At 42.4% G+C, this 26,167-nt stretch overlaps 1 protein-coding gene across 1 annotated transcript in view; it reads right to left on the bottom strand.

Annotated features, from left to right (window-relative positions):
* Window positions 1-2,872: 2,872 nt before the first annotated feature.
* Window positions 2,873-26,167, bottom strand: part of GYG2 (glycogenin 2) — a 41,165-nt gene continuing 17,870 nt past the window's right edge. Inside the window, exons 6-11 of the mRNA XM_069463098.1 lie at window positions 25,691-25,817; window positions 22,845-23,067; window positions 20,727-20,900; window positions 8,973-9,077; window positions 8,048-8,155; window positions 2,873-5,108 (exon numbers count right to left, since the gene is read on the bottom strand). Coding sequence (XP_069319199.1) covers window positions 4,947-5,108; window positions 8,048-8,155; window positions 8,973-9,077; window positions 20,727-20,900; window positions 22,845-23,067; window positions 25,691-25,817 — 899 coding nt within the window. The 3' untranslated portion in view covers window positions 2,873-4,946. The remainder of the gene's footprint in view (window positions 5,109-8,047; window positions 8,156-8,972; window positions 9,078-20,726; window positions 20,901-22,844; window positions 23,068-25,690; window positions 25,818-26,167) is intronic.

Here is a 26,167-nt window from a genome sequence, read left to right on the forward strand (position 1 = left end):
TATTTGTTTATTAGCATAATAACATTTTAGACAGGACTGTTCCATCCTCTTCTTTTGCCAGCAAATTAATAAACTCCTCTTTCCTTCTCCTCAAACCACTTGTCCTCGTTCTCCTGACGTGGCCTCGGGGACAAGTACAGTCAGTTTCAGAACTTTTGAGCAACTTTCCTGTGCACAGGTGCTCTCTGACGCAGACCTGCAGAAACAAGCCCTTTGCTCTACTTGGATGCCTCTACTCCTTCTCCTCGACCACGTATTCACGTAGAATACAGGCGTCTACCACGCTGATTAATATTTGCTGAATTTTAAAACATTTCTGTACACCTTGAGCAAGTAAACAGCATTTTTCTTTTACCTTCTTGGTACTTTTTGAAATGCAAATGAATGCCAATACGTGCAAAGATGTCATTAAGGTGCTGATCGTGAGAACAACAGCTGATGTTTGCTTGCTTACATGGTACAGCATTTGTGCCATGTGCTTTCTGTTTATGGTCTCATTTTATTCTCAGAAAAATCCCCTGAGTAGGTACTATTATAATGTCTAATTTATAGCTAAGTCATGAGGGCATGGAAGCTTTCTGTTTATTTGTTGCAAGGATGTTTCAGAACCGTGTTCTCCGAGGTACTGGCTGTGTCTCCTCCAGTGAGGCGTGAAGCCCATTTAGAACAGCACCATTAGAAAAAAGGAAGCAAAACCTTGAAGAAATGCATGTCTGATCCCAGGTGGGAGCAGAGAAGGTATAGGAGGCTTGTGGGGAATTTCATTTTGCCAGGAAGCAAGGCAGCTGTCAAAGTCTAATGAGGTCTGTTCACAGTCCTAAGCATCTGCTGAGAGGGAGTCCTATTGCTAAATTTGAGTCAATTGGAACACAGAAAAAATTAGATCAATTTTTAGATATTGAATAATCAAACATCGTAGTCATACTCAAGAACAAGAGCATGCCAGGAAGGGAAGGAAGAACAGAAAGCGTCTTTTGTACACTCGAGTGTCCAGCAGTGACTGCGGCAGCAGTGATAGACTCACGGATCACCATTTAGCAGCACACGGCTTAACCCAGGTACGAATCGTCCAATGATGCTACAATCCTGAGTGAAACATGCGTTTCACCAGCAAAGTATAATTTCACACATTAGGTAGACTCAGAGTCGCACAAATGTGCTCCAACAGGTGTTGTGTGTGCCGAGGAAAAAAAGACAACCTTATTCGTTAGGATCGTGGCTAGAACTGGTATCTAAGACATCCAGTTTTTAAACATAACCCTAACCCTAACCCTAACCCTAACCTCTAGGACGACTCTAATCTAAAACAATGGCACTGTCCTCTAGGGAGCAGAGGTCTATGACATCTGGGAGGATAACTGGGTGGCTTTTCCTAGTTCAAGAGTGGTGGTGGAAAGAAACCCCTTTCTGCTTCCCACTGCAGTCCCACACCAAAGCACATCCACGCGAGGGATTCTCATATGAACTCAAGTATCAGCCAACAACAATACAGTCATTTGTTCTTGTGGATCTATGTGCCTTAATCCACCCTGTGCCAAGCCAATACACCTAGATATGCTTTTCTTCCTGTGTCTTTTCCATCTGCCCCCAAATAATCTCATCATATTTCTAGAACACTGAAACTTTTTTTTTTTTTTGAGATAGAGTGTCACTCTGTTACCCGGGCTAGAGTGCCGTGGCATCAGCCTAGCTCACAGCAACCTCCAACTCCTGGGCTCAAGCGATCCTCCTGCCTCAGCCTCCCGAGTAGCTGGGACTACAGGCATGCGCCACCATGCCTGGCTAATTTTTCTATATACTTTTAGTTGTCCGGCTAATTTCTTTCTATTTTTAGTAGAGACGGGGTCTCGCTCTTGCTCAGGCTGGTCTGGAACTCCTGAGCTCAAGTGATTCTCCCGCCTCGGCCTCCCAGAGTGCTAGGATTACAGGTGTGAGCCACCGCGCCCGGCGAGACTTTTTTATAAACACTGAAACACTTGGTGATAATCCAGCTCAAATCCCATCTCTCAGGGACACACTTTGTATCATTCTGAATTCCTGACACTGTGCGGCACTGATCATAGTATTGGCATTATTCGGATAAGAATATTGCTTTATATCCCATATATGGATGTTTTAGAAGTCATCGAAATATTCTCAAGTTTCTCAGATATTGATGTATCATATATAACAGTGCCTGGTATACAGAGAGAATTCTATAGGTGTGCGATGAATAAATGAACCATCAATGGATGAATTTGAGAAGGCTCAGAAAACGGGTAGCTTCCCTAAAGAGACCTTAGGAGATTTCAAAGAGTAACAAATAAACAATTTTGCGCATTTGTGACCAGCAATTCTGAAAAATCCATTTAATAACTTAAATTTATTGTTTTTTTTTTTTTTTTTTTTTTGAGACAGAGTCTCACTCTGTTGCCCAGGCTAGAGTGAGTGCCGTGGCGTCAGCCTAGCTCACAGCAACCTCAAACTCCTGGGCTCAAGCGATTCTCCTGCCTCAGCCTCCCGAGTAGCTGGGACTACAGGCATGCGCCACTATGCCCGGCTAATTTTTCTATATATATATTTTTAGTTGTCCATATAATTTTTTTCTATTTTTAGTAGAGACAGGGTCTCGCTCTTGCTCAGGCTGGTCTCGAACTCCTGACCTTGATCGATCCACCCGCCTCGGCCTCCCAGAGTGCTAGGATTACAGGCGTGAGCCACCGCGCCCGGCCTTAAATTTATTGTTGAAATTGTATTCCTTCTGCCTCGCTGTAATTTTGTGTTCCTTTAACAGATCTCTCTCTGTCCCTCCTACCACCCTTCCCTGCCTCTACTATCCTCCGTTCTACTTTTTACTTCTATAACATTAATATTTTTTGAGCAGTTCCAGTTTGCATAGCACTGTAGGATGATTATAGCTAACAATAATACATAGTTTCAAACAGCTAGAAGGAGGACGTGGAATGTTCTCACCGCGAGGAAATGATGAAGGTTTGAGACGACGGAGAAGCCAATTACCCTGGTCCGATCACTGCACATTGCACACATCGAAACGTCACCGTGGACCCCATAAATCTGCACAATGATTAAGTGTCAATTAAACATTTTTTAAATTAAAAATAAATACATTTATTGCTGGAAAAGGCAGCCACCTTCCCTCCCCTCTGTTCCACGTAAGTCAAATATGATTCCGGTTTCTCGAGACACGCGCATACTACACAGCACAAGGAGCTCACACCATGTTTTTAAAAATTTTAATTTAAATGCATTAGCGTTCGTCCACGTGTGACGATGACACCCCAGAATGCATAGCAGAATTGCATATTGAACTCACACCTGGAGCCAGCAAACTGTTGCCCACCAACATGAGTCCTCGTCTGCAGAGAAGCAGCGATGGCCCCAAATACTCGTTTTCCAGAATGCACCCTCTCCAGTCCGTTAGACACACGCTTCTCCTTTCCCCGTTAGCTCAACACCGCAGCACGGCACACCGGACCTTTTTTCCCCTGAACATCGTACGGTGTCACCCTGATGCTTGATTCCCGACTCACCTGAAGTCATATCTGTATGGCTATTTTGTTATAAACTAACCCCTGAAACACCACACGCACACTGCCAAGCAAGACTGCAGCTTCTAACCACCCAGACAGAAAGAGAAACAATGTCTCCGTATCCCACGCCTTGGACAAGCAAACGCCACAAACAATGCCATAAATGCTCCCAGATGCCTATACCCTCAAAGCTAACCTGTTTCAGGTGACATAAAACTAAACACCCTTATCCACCAAACCAAAACACTCTAGGACGCAGCCCTCCCAGCGCCTTCCAATTCTGTCTCTAATTCACGCTTTGCTTTTTCCACAGTACGTGCGTGATAAATAAACCTCTCCAATGTTCCCCAAACTGCCTTTTTTCCTCTCTTGATGACGACGCTCGCTTTTAACGATAACTGTCGTGGCCACTAACCACCACCCAGGGAGACACACGGCGTATTTTGTTCATGCATTAAATGAGGATATTTCTGAAGAGCAGGGTTTCTCGTGGAATAAAGCGTCCTGCCTCATAAAACTGAGAATTCTCCCGAGAGATCTGAGCTGACATGGCTTTGAAGAGAACAGTGATTCAATAAGCTATTGAGAACTGAGGTAGGGCGTCAGACACCAACCCGAGAACACTCAAGAGTGACTGACTGCAAACTCATTTTGTCCTGGAGCACAGAGTAGCTCTAGGTCCTGTTACTGCAAGAAAGTCGTTGCCATAAATCATTCCAGGTGAACCCTCAATTCTTCTAAACCAGGAAGTAAATGAGTCTAGAAGAGAAGACATCCCCCCAAAGCCACCTGAAATCTTTCTCCCAAACGTCCCTGGTACGTCCCCACTAGGATTTCTGACAACAGCACTGGGAAGTCAGGATTTAAAGCAGCAAGACAGCAGCTATGGGCTTTCTGAGATATCCTTTGCAAAATCTAAATGACAAACTCAAGACATCTAATCGTCTAGCCCTGAAGAAAACAAGCCTTTCATTCTTGAAATATGTACACTAGTGTCATCAGCTTAGGGACAGAAGGAAATCTGCAGTGAGGTTGGACGCTATCTGGGAGGCACCAGGTACTGCCTGCACAAGACACCTCCACCGACTTCTAGGCAGACATCCCTCGAGCAAGAGCAGAGACCACCACCAAGGGTCCACTAAAGCTTTATTCCCGCTCTCTCTTGCCGACAAGGCTCAAACAAGCGCTGACCTCTGGGGAAAGCCCAGAAGCCATGGCTGGCTTGCCCCAGCGGGAGAGCGGCAAGCTAGGAATTCATGTGAGGCACTCGAGTTGGTTAACCACAAACAGAGGCACGTGGATTCACAGCGTCTCCCCTTGAGGGGATTACAGGAGACGTCCAGGGAACAGGAACAGGACTGCACAGCCACCGGAGTGCAGTCTCAGCACACCCCGCGCATGGCGGGTGCACGGGCTTCACTGCAGGAAGCGGTCCAGCTTCTCCTGGATGCGGGCGAAGGCGTCCTTGCCCATGTAGTCGATGTGGCCTTCTTCCCACTTCCTCCTCTCCTCCTCGGGACTCAGCGCCTTCACCTTCTCCTCGATGGAAATCTCGGAAACCGAGACGGCCAGGTCCACCTGGGGGAGACACGTCAACAGCACACGGCGTTGGAACCTGTGTGTCACCAAGGGAGAGACTGTCCCATCCCTGCACTGCAAGGCTCTGCTAAAAGACGCCTCTCAGGTCTCCAGGAGACAGAACTGATCCTTACCACGTTTCTTCCGAAATAAATACACTCTAGATTTAACAGAACATGCATAGATTATTTTTGCTTAAAGTTTTCTTTTTTTTTGAAATTTTATTAAATGTAATTGCATATGTGTTTCTTCTGAACTAGATACACTCTAGATTTAATAGAACAGGCATAGATTTTTTTTGCTTGAAGTTTTTTTGAAATTTTATAAAATGTAATTGCATACGTGTTTCCTCTGAACTAAATGCACTCTAGATTTAACAGAACATGCATAGATTTTTTTTTGCTTGAAGTTTTTTTGAAATTTTATAAAATGTAATTGCATACGTGTTTCCTCTGAACTAAATACACTCTAGATTTAACAGAACATGCATAGATTTTTTTTGCTTAAAGTTTTTTTTTTTGAAATTTTATAAAATGTAATTGCATATGTGTTTCTTCTGAACTAAATACACTCTAGATTTAACAGAACATGCATAGATTTTTTTGCTTAAAGTTTTTTTTTGAAATTTTATAAAATGTAATTGCATATGTGTTTCTTCTGAACTAAATACACTCTAGATTTAACAGAACAGGCATAGATTTTTTTTGCTTAAAGTTTTTTTTTTTTTTTGAAATTTTATAAAATGTAATTGTGTTCCCTTTTTCCCAAGAATTGTTTTAATTTCTAAACCATTTCACACACACACACACACACACACACACACATTACTGATGCAATACTTCCCACGCACCAACACCACTATGGTTTGTATTACCATAAATAACCAAAATAGGTTGCATGAGGAAAATGTTCACCTCATGTAAATAAAGCCCGTAGTAATTAGGACTGGTTGGCAAAAGCATTTCATTAATAATTCAAGTAATTTTCTGCTTTTGATGGCACAGTTTCTGTCTTCTTAAGGGGTAAATATGAGAAAATATATAAATACACAAGTGTGTCAATTCAAACAGACACACATGCACACCTTACTTTTGTCTGAGAGTCAGATGGGTCAATGGAAATAATAAATACTTCTGCTTCAATGCTTCTTACCGAGAACTAGAAAAAGACTTTTAAAATTTTGTGGGTAGTATAAAGGACTTCTTTAAATTTTTATGAGTAGTAACAATAACAGACATGCACACATGTATATAGCATCTGCCTACCGAGATGGATGGATGGATGGATAGAGACTAGATGGATTGATAGGTAGATGACAGACACAGAGATAAACACAGAGCTGATTGAGACATATAGGTAGATAGATGATACATAGCGACAGATACACAAAAAGATGAATTATAGTCTTTATGCCACTTGGGCATATGGTATTTTCTCTTCTAGTTATTTATCACAGTATTTTTACAGGGTTTTGCACATAAGGTTCTGTTTTCTATACTCAGTCTCATGCATTTTATTCAAAATCAGCCACACTATTAGTCAAAGAGGTAGCAAGAATTAAAAAAAAAAAAAAAAGTCCACTCCGGGGTATCTTAGCATTTCTCTCCTCAAAGAGCACTTAGATTTATATCTATGAAGTTCCTGAGGATTAAATCCTTCTGGAATTAGCAGGACCCATGGTGTCCCACTCCATACTAGTTTGCAGGACCAAACTGCACAGTGATTGCAACTTTCGTGTTAACAAGAGATGAGTATCCCAGCAAACAATAAACACCTTTGATTGAATGAAGTGGGGTATTATACAAGATGCTATATAAGGATCCTCTGTAGGACAGTGGAGACACATGGGAGGAGAAGGTCAAAGTGCCCCCAGTTAGCAAAGAAATGACTGAAATGTTTCTGAGTCAGGCAGTTGCTAATCTATCACCCCTCTTTGAGGTGGGTAATCCAGTCTCCATGTCCTGGATGCTCAGAGAAGGCAGCGAACTCCCCTGAGATCCCAAACCTATCACATGGCTGAGCTGCCAAAGGTAGGTCTGCCCAACCTCAGGCCTGTGCCACCCATTAATATCCACAGATCCGACTCCTAGAATTTCAGAATCCTTATGCAAGTGCCCGTCCCGCTGAAGGGATACACTCACATGTTAGCACAAGTGGAGTTTCAGAAGAAACACTGACACTAACAGCTCTAGAAATAAATTCAAAATACTGCATTTGGCATTTACGAGATTTACCAGGTAACAATGAGAAAAAGGATTCACATTTTCTCCAAGGGTGAGTGCTGGCGCAAGCATTTAGTGAATGAAAATATTTATAAGACACTAGGTCACACTCTAAATACATGTGCATCACTAACCCTCAGTCGACCCCCAACACCTAGCTCTAGAGCTATACTTACCATTACTTAAAGACCAAAAGGCGTTATTAGGTCAAGCTTAGAAAAAGAAAAAGCTGCCAATTACTTGCGTTAAATGCGTTAATGCAATTTAAGATGAGAACATCTGCAAGAGGAAGGAACAGAAAGAACGCATCTTTCATCCTTAAAGAAGAAATCATTTGCATGTTCGATTTGCATTCGAACATTTATCCCCCAAATTTTCCAGCTTCTGTTTTCTTCATTTCAGAAAGTGGATTGTTGTGTGTTAATTTCCATAGCCCCTCTGCTTCCCATAAATGAACTTTTGCAGAACAGCTTTGAAAGAGAGAAAGAACACGAAGACCAGAGTTGAAGACAGGAAAGGGAGTCCACCAACCATCCCAGACAAACACGAGACAGAAGACAGGTGGATCGGAAGTACGAGGACAGGCAGGCAGACTTTTATCTAAACAGAATGAGGTTGAACATAAAGGTAACAGCTCATGCGAGCAGGTGGCTGGCCGCAGTGGGGGCCACGGGGCTCTGTCAGGAGTGTCAGACAAGGGAAGGGTTTGGATACCACCTCCAAAGCGTCCTGGGGACTGGGGTCCCTGGTGAACTCAGCAGGGGGCTCGTGGCTTGCTTCCAAGGTCTTCTCGTATGGGCCCCTTTCAGCCTTATTTGCAGGGTGCTAGAAACACAACCATTCCATCGTTAGTCTGCAGTAGGCTGCGGGGAACTGTAGTCTTAACCTAAGTGACAGGGAACACTTTATCTTGGGCAAAATCAGGTCAAACAAGAGGGCTGCCCCTCAACACTCTTTTCTGGGAAGGCAAAACAAGCTGAACTCTACATCTCCTTGAGTTTCACGGGCGACCCACAGTGTCTTATACAAGATGAGATGCTACAAGTTCTTCTGTGAGTAACTTTTCAGAGAGGGATTCGATTAGTTTGTACCAATGGCCTACAGAAAAGCATTTTACTAAGTTAGTCTCTCACTAAAAAAAACGGTGTCTATAGAGTCCATCTTCTGATCATATGTGGTAATTAAGAAGCTCAGATTCATAAGGGTAAACTTAGAGGGGAAAAAAGGGAATTAAAATAAAATTGATACTCTTTAAATACTGATTTTAGACATGGGTAAAAATTCCTAGCACATTTTTTTTTTTAATTAAGGGAGACAGAGATGCCATCTTGATGTTGTACCTGTTTTCTAATCCTTGTTAAAGCATGGTGGAAGAGAATGAACAAATAACCAACAGGTATACAATAACGAAGAGGGAAATAAGTTTGAACAGCCAACCAGATTCCTTCTCTGAGTGGATAAGAGAAAAATAGACTAATCATGGTACAACTTACTCCAGGCTAAAAGAACCATTCATAAACTATTCATATGGGAGGAATAAAAAACATATGGTGCCCTCTTTGGTATGTCATGGACATAGACACCCTAAAGTAACAAGCAGTAAGAGAGCTGGATGTGTGAAAATAGAATAAATGAGGTATACCGAGGCAGTCTGAGTCTCTGTGAGGTCTGCAAATTGAGGGGAGGGTGGTGACAGTGGATCACGCGTTATCCCGGGAGAGGTCTCAATTTCAGGGCAACCTATCATCTGTCATAAAGAAAAAGAGCAAAGACAAGTTAGGTTAAACCTTCACGCAAATAAATGCAGCTTCATCGAAAATATCCAACCTATTTTTCTTCTGTCTCCGTGACGCACATCCGGCTTGATGACTAGAGGTCTTGGGCAGAGTGACGTGCTCACTAATACCTATCTCCACTTCTTCTTTTTCTTCTCAGGCTCAAACCTCGCTGCAGTTTGCAGCCTCCTTGCACCCAGGCAGGGTTATATGACGTATTGTCACCAAGTGGGTTGACCAGATGTGATATGCGTCACCTCCAGACTGGGCGGATAGCATGAATGTGCTTTTTCGACTCTCTCTTCTACCAGTCAGGCGAAGACCAAGATCCCTCTATGCTATCTTAAATGCATCCCACAAGGAAATAAAAGTCTACTGAAAATGAATTAGGTGACTCTTTTCTCAACTCTCCCAAGGATGGCACAGAGCTAACACTGCCCTAGGTGCAGAGGAGACAACCTAACACATTAGGCACAATGGCTGCCTTCAGCCTGGAGGGCGTAATCCTCCCAAGGAGTCTCAGCTTAGAAGGGCCGTCCTAGAAGAAGGTAGAACCAAACACGTGGAGGGTCCTGGATCCCTTAGAGACCGCATGGACCAGAGCACACCTTGGCCATCCCAGCTGGCTGCAACACACACACAAAACAAAGTTTTCCTTATCTGAGGGCTGTTTGTTACAGCAGCTAACCTGCCCTGAGAAATACAAGGTCAAAAAAAACAAGCCTGTGTCCACAAGATGAGGTCCCTAAAAGGTCCAAAGCAGTTAACCTAATCAGTGTCTGTGACAGAGGGAAGAGAATGTTCATATCCTGTGGTTTCTCACCACAAGCACGCTGCAGAATTCTTGAGGGCATACAGGGTTAGATCTCAACTCCTAAGCTCAAGTGATCCTCCCACCTCAGCCTTCCAGAGTGTTAGGATTACAGGAGTGAGCGACCATGCCCAGCCACTCATAAGCTTCTTAGCATTACTCCTTTTAATCCTGACAGCCCTAAGAGGGAGAGAGTTTGATCCTTCCCCTTGCTGCTGCAAAAGTCTAATTTGCAGAGGTCCTTGTCCAACATACCAGAGCTAGCAAGTGAGAGAGCGGGATTTCAGCACACACCTCTCTGACTGTGAAACCTTGCTTGTAATGCGTGTGCAGTATACACCATTAACACATCCTATGTCTCCAGGGTCTGCAAAACACTAAAAAAAAAACTTGGGAAGAAATGATGAATGACGTAACTGTATTAGCATCACAAACACATGACTCCCATAAAAATTAATACTTTCTCCAATCAGAGTTGGTAGAGGGACACCCTAGATTCCAATGCTGACACCTGTGGGGTCAGGGACCTGGAGACATTACCTATCCTCTCTAAGTCTCACTTTCTTTAGGAACATGTGGCACAGGAATTTGTCGTGAAGCCCAAATGAAGCATTTAACCCGGGCAAACAGAGTAAGTGCTCAAAAAAGGATTAGTTGAATCAGCTTAGGGAAAATGTCAGTGTCATTCTGTCACCTAATTTCTCTCAACAAAGGACACAGAAATAAAATTCCTTGGGGCCAATCAGGAAATGTAATCCTTCCTTGGAAGGGATATAAGTCAGGGTTTTATGCGTGATTACAAAGGATGAAATAATGACACAACTTTCCAGCCTGCCTTCTGCAGATGTGTTGTAATCTCACCCATTTAACTTAACCGGGAAGGGACATTCAGTCAACTCCTGCTAATACTTCTAATCAAGACCCACGGGCTTGCTTACAAACAATTAATGTTCACAACTGAAATAAAAACAAAAAAAACAAAATTGTAAATAAACACCCCCGTTATTCTTCCTAGTAACAAGCAGAGACTTCCTTCTTTATGTACCACGCAGAGAGAAATTCTAGATGAGACTATAACAATAGCACGGTGCCAAGTTGACTTTTAAGATCATTTTTGGCAAGCCTGTGAATTCATGAATATAAAATGTGACTTTTTTACAATCTGCGTTTACTTTTATCCTCAGGTAACAACTATTCTACGGATTCATCCCCTAAAAGCCTGACTCAAGACTGGGTCACCTTGAGAGGGGAGAATCTGAAATTGGAGATGATCCCAAAATGAATTCTTGGCTCGTCGGAGAGAGAGGCTGAGGTTCGCAGAGAAGCTTCATAAGCACCCACTGCAGCCTGGGAAGATGACAGCTGAGAGCGGACACCACTAAGCCGGACTAGCGGAACAGACACGCACAGAACACAGAATGCTCTCAGCCATCACCCAAGGAGATAAATTTAGCGTGAATAAGAAGGAAGCAGCCCCGTGTGTTACGGGCTACAAAGTTGTGAAAGTTATCAGTGCCGGAAGTGTAAATGCTAAAAATATAAATACACAAATCAGTTCAGGAACTGACGTGAGATTTTTCAACCTTCGGCAATTGGAGAAGCTGCTTGTTCTATACTAAGTCTCCTGCCAAGGACAACGAAAAAGGTTGGACAAAAAAAAAAAAAAAAAAATATATATATATATATATATATGTATATATACACACATACACACACACACACACACACACACATATAATTTTTAAAACACATCAGAGTGCCACCAAGGCAGAAAAAAATGAAGAGTCAAGATATCAGAGATGACTAGGAAAGGTGAGCCTGACATTGGGTTCTGTGTTTCTGCTCAAGGCAAACAAAAGGCTGGAAAGGTGTGTTGAGCTGTGCTAAGAGGCTGAGGAATTCCAAATGAGAAGATATCAAGAATGAAGCGTGGTAAACACCACGAGCTTTCTTTCGGGACTTTACTGATGGGAGCATCAGAAATAGAGTAGTCCTGACTCTGGCAGGGCAGAGGCAATATATGGAACCTAAACATTTGTACCCCCGTAATGTCCTGAAATAAAAAAAAGAAAAAGAAAAAAAAAAAGACATAGAGTAGTCCTCATAAACGCTGAAGCTGCCCTTCAGCTCAAACTTAGATGGGGCCTAGACAAACCACCTCAATAAAAACTTCCTGCCTGGAAAGAGAACATCCTCTCTAGGTGATGATATTATGATTCAGACCTTCAAATTATCTTTGCATTTTTTTTTCACACACAATGTCTAGCTTTCAATTGAAAAACATAATATTCATACAAGACCAAATGAGTGAATATCAAGACCAAATGGAATAAAAGAAACAAAACAAAATCCGCAGGAAACCCAGATATATAATCTATCAGACATGAATTAAATGTGAGAAATACTTTAAATGAGATGAAGGAAAAGATACAGAATTTCAATGTGATATTGGAACCCCACTCACGAAAATCTGATGTTTATTTGAATTAAAAACACAATAACAGAGACTAAGGGCTCTGGATGTGGTTTAATGACTGATTAGACATGGTGAAAGAGAAGATCAGTTAACTGGAAGATGGGTCAGTAGACTGAAGCGTGGAAAGATAGATTGGCGGAAAATGCAGAAAGTTGTAACATAGATATATGGGATACAGTGGAAAGTTCTACTGTAATAAATTGGAATTACAAAAACATAGGGGAGGAAGGGAGCGAAGTGGGAAGAGAGAGAGAGAGAAAGAGAAAAGAGGTAGAAGTAATATACTTTTGAGAATTGCTGTAAACCCCAAGCAGGATAAATACAAGAATAAAAAACCCACACCATTATCATAGCTAATACAAAAAATCCAAAAGCCAAGAGAAAAAATTTAAAAGCAGCTAGAGTAAAAAAGACATATTACACTCAAATATACAAACATTAGACTGGCAACTAAATTCTTGGAGAAATAATGGAAGTCAGAAGATTTGAAATTACACCTTCAGCGTGCCACTGAAAATAAGTGACAAAAAAGAATTTTACAGTCAGTAAAGTATGGTCCAAAATGAAGGCTTTAAAAAAAAAAAAGGATTTTCAGATATACGTTCTGAGATAACTTTTCAGCAGTAGCCCCAAACTAAAGTAATAAAGGGAGTTCTTTGAGGAGAAGAAAATTATTACTGATGACAAGAAGAAGAGAAGACAAAACATGGCATAAAAATCAAATGCAGTGAGCACCAAATGTGTGAAATAGCTACAGGATTAGAATACAAGACAAGAGCACAAAACGTCATACAGAAATAAACAGAGTCAAAGCCTTCTGGAATTCTTCTATGGCCAGGAAGTGGGAAAAAGTACTAAATTTATTAGATGATAAGAAGTTCAGAATGGGCCGGGCGCGGTGGCTCACGCCTGTAATCCTAGCACTCTGGGAGGCCGAGGTGGGCGGATCGTTTGAGCTCAGGAGTTCGAGACCAGCCTGAGCAAGAGCGAGACCCCATCTCTACTAAAAATAGAAAGAAATTATATAGACAGCTAAAAACATATATAGAAAAAATTAGCCGGGCATGGTGGTGCATGCCTGTAGTCCCAGCTACTCGGGAGGCTGAGACAGGAGGATCCCTTGGGCTCAGGAGTTTGAGGTTGCTGTGAGCTAGGCTGACGCCACGGCACTCACTCTAGCCTGGGCAACAGAGTGAGACTCTGTCTCAAAAAAAAAAAAAAAAAAAAGAAGTTCAGAATGAATATTGTAATTTTCAGGTAACTATATTTTTAAAAAATCATAGAAATACAAAACTAATGTATAAATAAAGGTAAAAACAGAATAACTAAAATTACATAATTAATCCAAGGGAACACAATAAAAGAGAAAAAGGTCCTTAAACCAGGTGACAATAAGTAGTAAACCAAGAGATAGATTTAAACATAAATATGCCAGTAATTATATTAGATGTCAACAAACTACCCCACATTAAAGGCAAAAGGTATTTGAGTAGATAAAATGGGAAACAAAACCCAACTTTAAGCTTCTCAAAGAGTCTCAGCTTTGGTATAATAAATGGAAACATTTAAAGTAATCATATGGAACAAGACATACCATATGAACATTAATCAAAAGAAAGAGTTAAAACAAACTTTAGCAGTGATAAAGAGAAACATTTTACAGCAATAAGATCAATCCGCCAAAAATACACAGTGACTTTAAATTAGTTTTGCTTCATTAACAGCTTTCTTGGGGTATAATTTACAGACAAAAATTTGCACATATTCAAATTGTGCAAATTTTCCAATTTTGAGATAGGTATTCCCCTATGAAAGTGTCACTACAACCAAGACAGCAAACATATCCACCACCCTCAAAAGTCTCCTAGTGTCCCTTTAATAATCTCTGTGCCCATTCCCAGGGAACCACTAATCTCTTTTCTACCACTATGGATTATTTGACATTATCCAGAATTTTGTATAAATGGAATCATACATTATACATTATCCTTTGTCTGGCTTCACTCATTCAGCATAATTATTTTTGTGATGTATTAGTGTTGTTGTGTGTGTTAATAGTTTAGTCCTTTAAATTGCAAAGGTCCTTTTAATTCCATGGTAGGAAAACACCATAATTTGCTCATATATCCACTGGGTGATGGACAATTGGGTTGTTTCCAGTTTGGGGTTATTAGAATACAAATAAAATGGGTATTTGTCTTTGTACGGGCGTATGTTTGCATTTCCCTTGAGTAAATATTTAAGAGCAGAATGGCTAAATCACAGAGTAGGTGTATGTTTAAGATTTTAAGAAATTATCGGTTTTTCACTTGCAGATGATGTAATTTTGCACATAGAGTAGCCAAAAGAATCCAGGCAGCATCTCAGAATTATTAATATGCAAACATTTAGCGAAGTTGCTGGATTCAAAACTCAAATGTATTTCTCTATATTGTGTATCAAACAGCAGGAAAATTAATTTTTAAAATGATGCTATTTATAATAGCCTCAAAAACTAAAAATGGGACTAGCAGAATATATGCAAGACTGCTACCAAAAAAAATTGACATTACTGAGAGAAATTAAAGAATGTCTAGATAAGTATAGAAATGCCCCAAGTTCACAGACTGGAAGACTTAATAAATTGGAGATATTAATCCTCCTTAACCTGATTTACAGGTTCAATATAATCCCAGAAGTTCGTTTTTCTAATTTAGAAAGACATTTTTCAAGCTGATTTTCATATTCATACAGAAATTTAAAGGGGCCCAAAGGAACAGGGAAAGAACAGAGTTGAAGGATTTGCACTACCAGTAGTGAGACTTATTTCAACACCATGGTGATCGTGGCAGTATGACACTGATACAAGAAGGGAAAAATCAAACAAGGAAATAGATAAGAGAATCAAAAAAATAGATCCACCCACATTCCGGCCCTTGATTGAAAACAATGAAAGCATGACACAATAGTGGAGAAATGGTTTTGTCAAGAAAGGACCCAGAGAGCTCCCTCGCCCCTTCCACCATGTGAGGACACAGTGAGAAGGCGCCATCTATGAACCAGGAAGTGAGTCCCCACCAGACACAGCCTCTGCCACGCCAGGATCTTGGACTTCCAGCCTCCAGAGCTGGGAGCAGTAAATAAATATCTGTTGTTTATAAGCTGCCCAGTCTGTGGTGTTTTGTTACAACAGCCCAAATGAACTAAAACAAACATAAACGATAGAAACAATAAAACTTGCATAAGATATCCCAGGTGGGTATCATCGCAACCTTGGTTTAGGGACAGGTTTTGTTAAACAGTAAATAAAACCTATTAATTAGAAAGGAAATAAGAACCAGTCTAAACTAGGAGCTTCTGTTCATCAAAGGATACCATTTAGGGAATGAAAAAGTAAGTAGTGGAGGGGAATTCAATAGTTACTCCATATGGGTTTGACGATTTTACCTTTAAAAAAAAAAAAAGATGAAGGAAAACACAGGAGAAAAAAATGCTCAAAAATCTTAGAATGAGCACTTCAAAATGAGGGTATCCAAATACCTAAAAAGCACACTAAAAATAAGCCAGGCTTCATTAACCATCTCATACATGCAAATTAAAACGAGCATAACAGGAGTTCGAGACCAGCCTGAGCAAGAGCGAGACTCCGTCTCTACTAAAAATAGAAAGAAATTATCTGGACAACTAAAAATATATACAGAAAAAAATTAGCTGGGCATGGTGGTGCATGCCTGTAGTCCCAGCTACTCGGGAGGCTGAGGCAGGAGGATCGCTGGAGCCCAGGAGTTGGAGGTTGCTGTGAGCGAGGCTGACGCCACGGCACTCTAGCCCAGGCAACAGAGTGAGACTCTGTCTCCAAAAATAAAAATAAAATAAAAAAAATAAAACCAGCATGAGATGTCTGACATGCTCAGTGACACTCTACAATGCAGGTGAGGATTCGGAGCAATAGGAAGTCCCGTATCCCCCCCCTGCAGTGCAACCCCTTTGAAAACCTTCGGCAGAATCTACTAAAACTACAATCACATACCCTTTGATGTGGCAATGCCACCATTAGGTATAACCCGTACAAAAAACGTACACACGAAAGCAACAAAATACCTGCACAAGAATGTTCCTGGCAGTGTTATTCGCACTGGCCAAACCTATAAAGCATGCAATAAGGGTAGAATTCATCAATACGTTCTATATGCAGCCCCTGAGGACGAGGGAGCTACTGATTCATTCTGCAAGACACGTGGATCTCACATACATGTCTTGCCAAAGAGGAGAGACCAGACGCTAAAGGTACGCACTGCACAAGCCCCTGAACGCAGAGCTCAAAAGCGAAGCTATGGTAGGCGACTGACATCATTTCCTGGTGACTGGGAGGTGACAAAAGGTTCTTTTAGGAGGACTTTCTATATCTGGACTGTGACTATAACCAGCTTTTGCACTGTAAAAATTCAGTAAGATGTACACTTATTGTGTGCGCATTTTTTTGATACATAGGACATACTTCAACAAAAAAGGTGTATCAAAACTAAAATACATAAAAATGCACTAGGAACGAGAGAAAAAACAACTGGTAAGCTTTCAAAAATAAAGGGCAGCCCTCGTCTTTTAATTAACTACATTTCCCTACCGAAGATACTATAGGATGAAACACTTGGCCGAGAAGACACTAAATTACACATTTTTTCCTAAATATATTAATGTGTATATATCTCTCTACATATGAAAAATTCGGCTTTTCTCTGAAAAACACAGAACTAGCCGTCGACACTGACATCATTATTTATACCAAAGTAGTTATAAAGTAGAATAAAGACTGCAGGATTCAGACCAGCTTTTATACAGTGATCAGGATTTACAAAAATAACCCCCTCCTTTTTTTTTTTTTTTTTTTGGTCTGGGTGTCAGCGCCCCAAAATTAAAAAACCCAGAGTTAGTAACTCAATAAATGGCCATTAGGTGGCAGTGTAGCCGCATGATTTATTTCAAAGACCACCTGCGGGGTGAATTAATGAAATACAGTCATATCCATGGGAGATCAGTTCCAGGAACCCCACAGATACCAAAATTCACGGATGCTCAAGTCCCTGATATAAAACGTAGCATTTGCATAGAACCTACGAATATTCCTCCGTGTACTTTAGATCATCTCTGCGTAACTTATACTATCTAACACCACGTAAATGCTACATGAATGTGAATGGCTGTTATACTATATTGTCTGCAAAATAATGACAAGGAAAAAAAAAGTCTATACATGTGCACCATAGATGCAATTCTCTTCCCCCAAATTTTCAATCCTCGGTTGGTTGAGCCCACAGGTGCAGAACCCACAGATACGCAGGGCAGACCGAATATCTGACACTGGACAAATGGCATCTCTCCTTTTTGAAAGTGTGATGACTTTTTTGTTTTTAGAGAAATAGTCTCATCATAAAATATACAGGCCATAGATAATTTTTTTTTTTTTTTTTTTTTTTTTTTTTGAGACAGGGTCTGACTCTGTCACTCAGCTGGAATGTAGTGGCATCATCACAGCTCACTGCAGCCTCCAACTCTTGGGCTCAATCCATCCTCCCGCCTCAGCCTCCCGAGTAGCTGGGACTACAGGCATGCGCCACCATGCCCGGCTAATTTTTTCTATACATTTTTAGTTGTCCAGATAATTTCTTTCTATTTTTAGTAGAGACGGGGTCTCGCTCTTGCTCAGGCTGGTCTCAAACTCCTGAGCTCAAGCGATCCTCCCGCCTCAGCCTCCCAGACTGCTGGCATTACAGGTGTGAGCCACCACACTTGGCCTTCAATGCATTTTTTACTTAATGATTTTTTTTTTTATAGATTTAGTGGGTACAGTGCAGTTTTGCTACATGGATATATTGCATAGTGGTGAAGTCTGGACTTTTCGTGCAGCGTTAATGATATTTTCAACTTACGATGGAGTTTATTGGGATGTGATCCAATCTTAAATTGAGGAACATCTGCATTTCAACGGCTTCTGTTTACCCCCAGTGGTTTCCCTGGAAACCTGAGCTCTCCGTCCCCATTTGTTTCTTCCCTGCTGGAGGATATTGCAAAGGGGCACCCATTCTTCCGCCACCTTCACCCGAGTCTGATGCCGGCCCGATCTCTCCGCCGGCCTTGCCCTGCACGACACACCTGCTGGCTCTTGCAGGGCTGAAGGCTCCTTCTCTCACTTTATCAGTGTCATGTTTATTTTATTTTATCTTTATTTTTTATTTCACAGTATTCCAGGTGTCCCAATGCTTTGGTTACATAAATTGTCTTTGCAGCACCTGACAAGCGTGCCCATCCCCCAGACAGTGCGCACCACACCCATTAGGTGTGAATAGACCCATCCCCTCCTCCCCTCCCACCTGCCCAACATATGATGAATGTTACTTCCAATATGTGCACAAAAGTGTTGATCCATTAGTACCAATCTGATGGTGAGCACATGTGGAGCTTGTTTTTCCATTCTTAGGGTACTTCCCTTAGTAGAATGGGCTCCAGCTCCATCCAGGATAATACAAGAGGTGCTAGATCACCATTGTTTTTTGTGGCTGAGTAGAACTCCATGGTGTCCATAGACCACATTGTATTAATCCACTCATGCATTGATGGGCACTTGGGTTGTTTCCGCATCTTTGCAATTGTGAATTGTGTTGCTATAAACATTCAAGTGCAGGTGTCTTTTTTATAGAATGTCTTTGAATGAGTCTTATTCAGACAAAGCTTGGGTCACAGTCTGAAAAACACTAACAGACACCAGTCAGTGACAGAATAAGTTTAAAATTATTCGGTAACCGGGGATTAGAATGATGGCTTGGAAACATTCTTCTGAGGGTTACTCGATAGAGTCTAGTCGTCTGCTAAACCTTTAAAGTGAATATTGATTTTCCTTAAACATTCCATTACAGGGGCGGCTTAGCAGGATTTCTGGTGGTTTTACACATCATGTAAGCACTAAGCCAATCACACGTGGACTGGAACAAGCGGATGCCTTTGATTTTACTCATACGAGGCATGTCGGGGACCAGACCAAGGAAGTTTATTTTCAATAAACATCGGGAGGAACAAAAAACTAGGAAAAATCCATCTTATTCCACTTCCGTTTCTTGTGTCCAAATCTGAGCATCTTAAGATCCAACATGAGGCCGGGCGCGGTGGCTCACGCCTGTAATCCTAGCACTCTGGGAGGCCGAGGTGGGAGGATCGCTCAAGGTCAGGAGTTCGAGAGCAGCCTGAGCAAGAATAAGACCCTGTCTCTACTAAAAATAGAAAGAAATCATCTAGACAGCTAAAATTAAATATATAGAAAAAAAAATTAGCTGGGCATGGTGGCGCATGCCTGTAGTCCCAGCTACTCGGGAGGCTGAGGCAGGAGGATCGCTTGAGCCCAGGAGTTTGAGGTTGCTGTGAGCGAGGCTGACACCACGGCACTCTAGCCCTGGCAAGAGAGTGAGACTGTCTCAAAAAAATAAATAAATAAAAAAATAAAAAAAGAAAGATCCAACATGTTTGGGTCGACGCGAAACCACTCAAAAATTATTAACACGTAAAGTTGCCCGACATAATTTGTTCCGTATCACAGTATAACATACGGTGCATTCCGTAGAAATGTGTGCCCACGTGTGCACGTCACTTGTTCATGCTCAACAAGAAGCTGCTGTCCCAGAGCTGCGTGACACACACAGAAAAGGATGTCTTCCCTTCAGCCCAGCCCCAAACCCATCCCCACGTAGGACCTCAAAATAATTCCAGCGAGAAACTGGTTTGTCACTATGACGAGTGTGAGCATGTAAAACCAGGTTAAGCACAGGACATGATTCCAAAGCATCCGCCCAGACGTCGGGTCCGGAGAAACGACAGCTTCAAAGATTCTATGTTTTCCATGGAAGGTGAGCTTTGATCTGTTTTCTTCTCTGAGGACAAAATTCTGACAGATCCAGCCTCACCAGACACGGCCGTGTCTGCCAACATTCACCTGTCTCAGCCTCTCCTCTCCTCAGATGCTAATCCTCCTGCCTCCTTCCTATAAAACCCTCGTGACGCCTTAAGCCCCACCCAGACCATCCAGCACCATCTCCCTGCCTTAAGATGCATAATTTATCCGCTTCTGCAAAGCCGCTCTGACACATAATGTAACAGTCGCAGGTTCCGGGGATCGGGGCACGGACGTCTTTCAACCAGGGGCTTTACTCGGTCTGCCTCCATCTAATTATTAATGAACGCCGGTGTCCCCAGCCTGGAGCAAACTGGCCCGTCCCTCCCCAGGGAGCCTGGGAAGCCGCTCTCTCCGCGGTCTCCTTGGGGACCAGCCACGGCTTCCCCAGCGCACCTGTGTGGAACGCAGGTACTCACATCTTCCGAACGGCTTCCTTCGGGGACAGGTGGGGGCTCATCCACTTTCATGGTTGGCTCCGGAGGGCCCAGAGCAGGACACAGCTGGTCAGCTCCCGGGGCTGAATTTGCGCCCGGCACCCCGGCACTGGGTGTTGAAGTTGCGCACGGCTCCCCAACACCACCAATGCCAACCTGCACCAAAGAATGAACAGCGAGGAATGGGTGTCCCCCACGTCTCATGAGCTCACCTGCCACCCGCAGGGCCCCCGGACCCATCCTGTCTGGGTGTAGCCGGGGCTCCCAGCCCTGCATTCTGCTCCCATGAGATGCCTGTTCTCCATGTTTGCTTTCTCACACCGACATCACGCTACGGCTAAACGTTCCCCTCTGCCCAACCCAGTGTTCAGGGGAAAACAAGCAGCCACTCGATGTCTGCGACCTCAATAGGAGCAAACCCCTATCCACTCCGGCCAAACGAGCAGGGACGATTTTCTCAGTCCTTGAAAAAGTAGCACCTAGCTCCACCCAAATAAAAAAAATACCATCGTAAAAAAATAAAATATGCATTCTTTTCGATTCCCCAAGCAATGCATTTGCTGATACCTGATTGCATTATAGTAGTAAAGCGTACATTGAAAAAAAAAAAAAAATTGAGGCTGGGTGCGGTGGCTCACGCCTGTGATCCCAGCACTCTGGGAGGCTGAGGCGGGAGGATCACTTGAAGTCAGGAGTTAGAGACCAGCCTGAGCAAGAGTGAGACCCTGTGTCTACTAAAAATAGAAAAATTAGCCAGGTGCCATGGCATGCACCTGTAGTCCCAGCCGCTCAGGAGGCTGAGGCAGGAGGATGGCTTGAGCCCAGGACTTTGAGGTTGCTGTGAGCTACAATGATGCCATCGCACTCTAGCCAGGCGACAGAGTAAGACTCTGTCTCAATAAATAAATAAATAAATAAGAATAAAAGATTTCCTGGTATGTAATTTCAAACAGTTTTTTGCAAGGCAGATGCCACAGACTACAGAAACAGAACTACTTAGTACGCTTAGGGGCTGTCATTATGTTTTTAAGAAATCAAATTGGTGTCAATCAAATCAATTTTACAACCCTCTGCAGACACTTCCTCCGATTGCTATCTCAAATGAATGATGGTTGAAAGGAAAAAAAACATCCACCCGAACGACGTCGTAATCAGTTACGGCTGGCCACTTATCCAGGAGTGGCTCTTACTGTAATGAGGAAGGCTAATTTAAATCAGCTATTCACCCGTCAGTTCTACACATCACAGAACATCTCTACTCATTAAACATTCTCTATTTGAGAAAAAAAACATTAAAATAAAAAGGCCGGGCGCGGTGGCTCACGCCTGTAATCCTAGCACTCTGGGAAGCCAAGGCGGGTGGATCGCTCAAGGTCAGGAGTTTGAGACCAGCCTGAGCAAGAGCGAGACCCCGTCTCTACTAAAAATAGAAAGAAATTATCTGGCCAACTGAAATATATATAGAAAAAAAAAAATTAGCCGGGCATGGTGGTGCATGCCTGTAGTCCCAGCTACTTGGGAGGCTGAGGCAGAAGGATCGCTTAAGCCCAGGAGTTTGAGGTTGCTGTGAGCTAGGCTGACGCCACGGCACTCACTCTAGCCTGGGCAACAGAGTGAGACTCTGTCTCAAAAAAAAAAAAAAAAAAGCTGCCTTCCACTTTAGCATCCATCGGCACGAAATATATACTAAGAAACAAAAGGGGTGAATTTGAAGGAAACAAACCCACCATGGGTGTTGGTCGTGGGGAGGTCATCCTTGCCTACAACTACAGGTTTTAACACACCGACTGCCACGCGAGTTGTATTTAACTCACGCTAGTTTTGAGGCCGGAGCCACGTGAAGCAAAACCCTGCATTTGCTCGGAGAAAATCTTACTTGCTGATGTTCTTATGGTCACAGTGAATACTGGCAATTTAATTCTGACAACGTAGATTGCATTGCATAGAACTCAGGTACAGAAAACAATACAAAGTAACACATTAGAAAGGATCGTTTTGTTTGAATGATACACTGTGGCCCCATGGAAAATTGTTTTTCTTGTTTGTTTGTCTGTTTTTCTAGCGTGGCAGTCAAGGTGATAAAAGGAATCCCCCACTTACTGCGTGTCCAGGGGACATGGGTGTCTCCGCGGCGCGGACGCTTTCGTAAAGGGGTAGCACGCTGCTCCGGTAGGTCTCCCACCAGAGGTTGAGGAAGGAAGCCTGGTGCTGGCTGCCCAAGCCCAAGCTCTGCTCCGACACCGAGCCGGTCTGTGGGTTGTACTTGTAGTTCCAGGGCTTCGTGGACCCCAGAAAGTGGACCACCTTTGCGCCAGACCCGAACCTGGGAAAGAAGGAAACAGAAGGGATTAGAATTTCTACCTGGACGCCCTGAATGTATTCTACCGGAAATGCATGTAACAATACATTCAACTTTGTATCTACAAAAAATAATCTGCATTTCCCTGGGGGGGGGGAAAAATAAAATAAAATAGTTACTAAGAAAAAGTAAAATATTACATTAATAATTTTCATAGTAATGACATGTTGAAATGATAACCTCTTTGCATAGACTGGATGAAATAGAGTGATAATTTTAAAACAAAAAGAATTTCTAGTCGGAAGTGATAAAAGACACCCAGGAAGCGTCCGACCACCACGGGACCCCTCAAACGCAGCCTCGGGCAAGGACTGGCTGCAACCTATCTAGTTACTGACGATAACGTAATCACCATTCGTTTGATTTGCAGTTACTCTGCACAAAAATAAATTTTTAAATTCAAGATCTGCCAATGTGGAAGAAATACACAAGCTATTGCTGAGAGAGTTCATGGATGACAGCAGGTAGCATGATCTTAATGAACTCTTGGTGCAAAAACCAAAATATAATCATCAAGAGACCTGAATTGTTTATATATATATATACATTTTTTTTTCTTTTTTTTTCTTTTCTTTTTTTTTTTTTTTGAGACAGAGTCTTGCTCTGTTGCCTAGGCTAGAGTGCCATGGCATCAGCCTAGCTCACAGCAACCTCCAACTCCTGGGCTCAAGTGATCCTCCTGCCTCAGCCTCCCCAGTAGCTGGGACTATAGGCATGCACGCCCAGCTAATTTCTTCTATTTTTATTTGCTGGGCTAATTTTTTTCTATTTTTAGTAGAGATAGGGTCTGGCTCTTTCCTCAGGCTGGTCTCCAACTCCTAGCCTCAAGTGATCCTCCCTCCTCAGCCTCCCAAAGTGCTGGGATTACAGGCACGAGCCACTGCACCCGGCCCAGAGATCTGAATTTTAAAGGGAATCATTGTATGTCTTCTATTGACAACTGTACAACTTTCAACATTACCAAATCTTATAACCATTCCTTTACCATAATTATTACTTGGTGTTTAAGTAAAAATAATGATCATTGTCAATATTAAAAATAAATACATAATTTTTTTTAGAAAAGTCATGGTTGGCAGCTATTTCATTTTCTATCTACCCAGAAACCTAATCATAACCCATTGAGTTCTTCCCCCTAAACTGGAGGACTAAATCAGTCTTTCAAAGACAGTTCAGCAACTCAAATCGTCATAACCTTAAAATATGCTAAAGACAAAAAAATAGGTTTTGCAGCAGATAATGCAAGCAGCAAACCAGATAATTGGTGTTTTTTTAAACAAGATTCTGAATTTTCCTCCTCAATCTTGTTTGTTGTTCAACCACAAAAAGGTACCCCTTTCTAGGTGCCTTTTTAGACATTTTTTTCCTTTAATCGTCAGCCCATGAAATTTTAATGCTATATCTCTATGATCTGTATATCACATCTGTGATCATACATTGAAAAATCACACGTTTTTCGCTCCTTGAGAATCCATTTCTGTCTCCTTGAGGACAATACGGCCAAGTGGAGAACATACACGCTGGAACTAATCATCTCCAAGATTATTCTGAGATTTTCTTTTTTCATTTATAAAGGAAATGTCCCTTATCACAGTGAATTTCAAAGATTTTCATTCTCTGACCGTCTTTGACGGCCTTAAATATTATTGAGGGACCCAAGAGCTTTATTCATGGTGGGGCACAGTGGCTCACGCCTATAATCCCAGCACATTGGGAGGCCGAGGAGGGAGGATCGCTTGAGGCCAGGAGTTCGAGACCAGCCTGGACAACACAGTGAGACCCCATCTCTATGGGCAAAAAAAAAAAAAAGCTGTGTTCATGTAGCTTTTATCTACCCATAGTTACCATAACAGTGATCATAATTGAGAAGTTAGAAAATCTAATTATCAATTCATTAAACAAATTCAACGCATGAGACATTAACATAAATTTCATATTTTTTCACGCTCGAAAAACTATGTTTCCACAAAGCATATTATGAGAGGCATGGCTTCCCCTGAGTTAAGAGGAGACAACTCATCTCTTTGATCATGTGCAGGACATTGTGTCAGTCACACACTCTGCAGTGTCTGTAAAATCTCATCATACGCTCATGATACAATAATGGTGAAAAGGGAAATCATATCTTGTAATTCTTTTTTTTTTTTTTTTTTTTTTGAGCAGTTTTGACTTTGGAGACACTTGGAAGAGTTGCAAGGAACCCCCCTGGGACAAGACTTGGGGAGCCCTGGCATGAACCCTTGACTACCTACCACCTACAGCAATTGAAGCAACCAAGGGATGATACAGATATGTATACCACTCTCCACCGATAGTCCAAAACATTAATGATAAGAGTGCATGTTGTCTCGGAAGTGTACCACTCACTCCCCAATGAATTCTACCTGGCAGTGAGAATGTGTCTCCCCCCGTTTAGTAGGATACACCATCTAGGCTTGCAGAAGGGACATTTAGGATGTTCACACAATGATAAAAATTGCCCAGTGTTTTTTTTTTTTTTTCCACCTTCCCAACGGCTGATATATATTCAGAGAGAGAGGAGAGAGTGCGGCAGACCCAGCCGCGTTGGCCGCGGTGCAGGACTCACTGTTTGAAGGCGGGGCTGTAGGTGTACGCGGTGTTGCTACTCAAGTTATAGACGAACGGCAAGTGCTTGCCGATGTCCGCCGTGGACCAGTTACTGAAGAAACTGTTCAGCAGGCCTTGGTCTGCCCCTGCAGAATCGGCAAACGCAAAAGGAGGTTCATGAAGCACGATGCAGTCCACTCAAAGAACGCAGGACGTGTCTACAGGGCTTAACCTAAACGCTTGCCTTCGGGCTCACCACTTCCATTTTTTTTCTCTCCGCCAGCTAACGCATTCTCTCTGTTCTCAAAACTGACTGGTAACCCAAGCTATCGATAAAAGTAAGCGTGCGTTCTCTGCAAAAATTCCCCACTGATAATCCAAAAACGTCAATGATAAGATTGCATGAATTCTACCCGGTACGGATAATGTGTTTCCCACTGTTTAGGAGGCTGCACCATCTAGGCTTGGGTAAGGACTCTTGGGATGTTCACACTAC

Source organism: Eulemur rufifrons, chromosome 30, assembly GCF_041146395.1.
Source record: "Eulemur rufifrons isolate Redbay chromosome 30, OSU_ERuf_1, whole genome shotgun sequence".
Classification (NCBI taxonomy): Eukaryota; Metazoa; Chordata; class Mammalia; order Primates; family Lemuridae; genus Eulemur; species Eulemur rufifrons.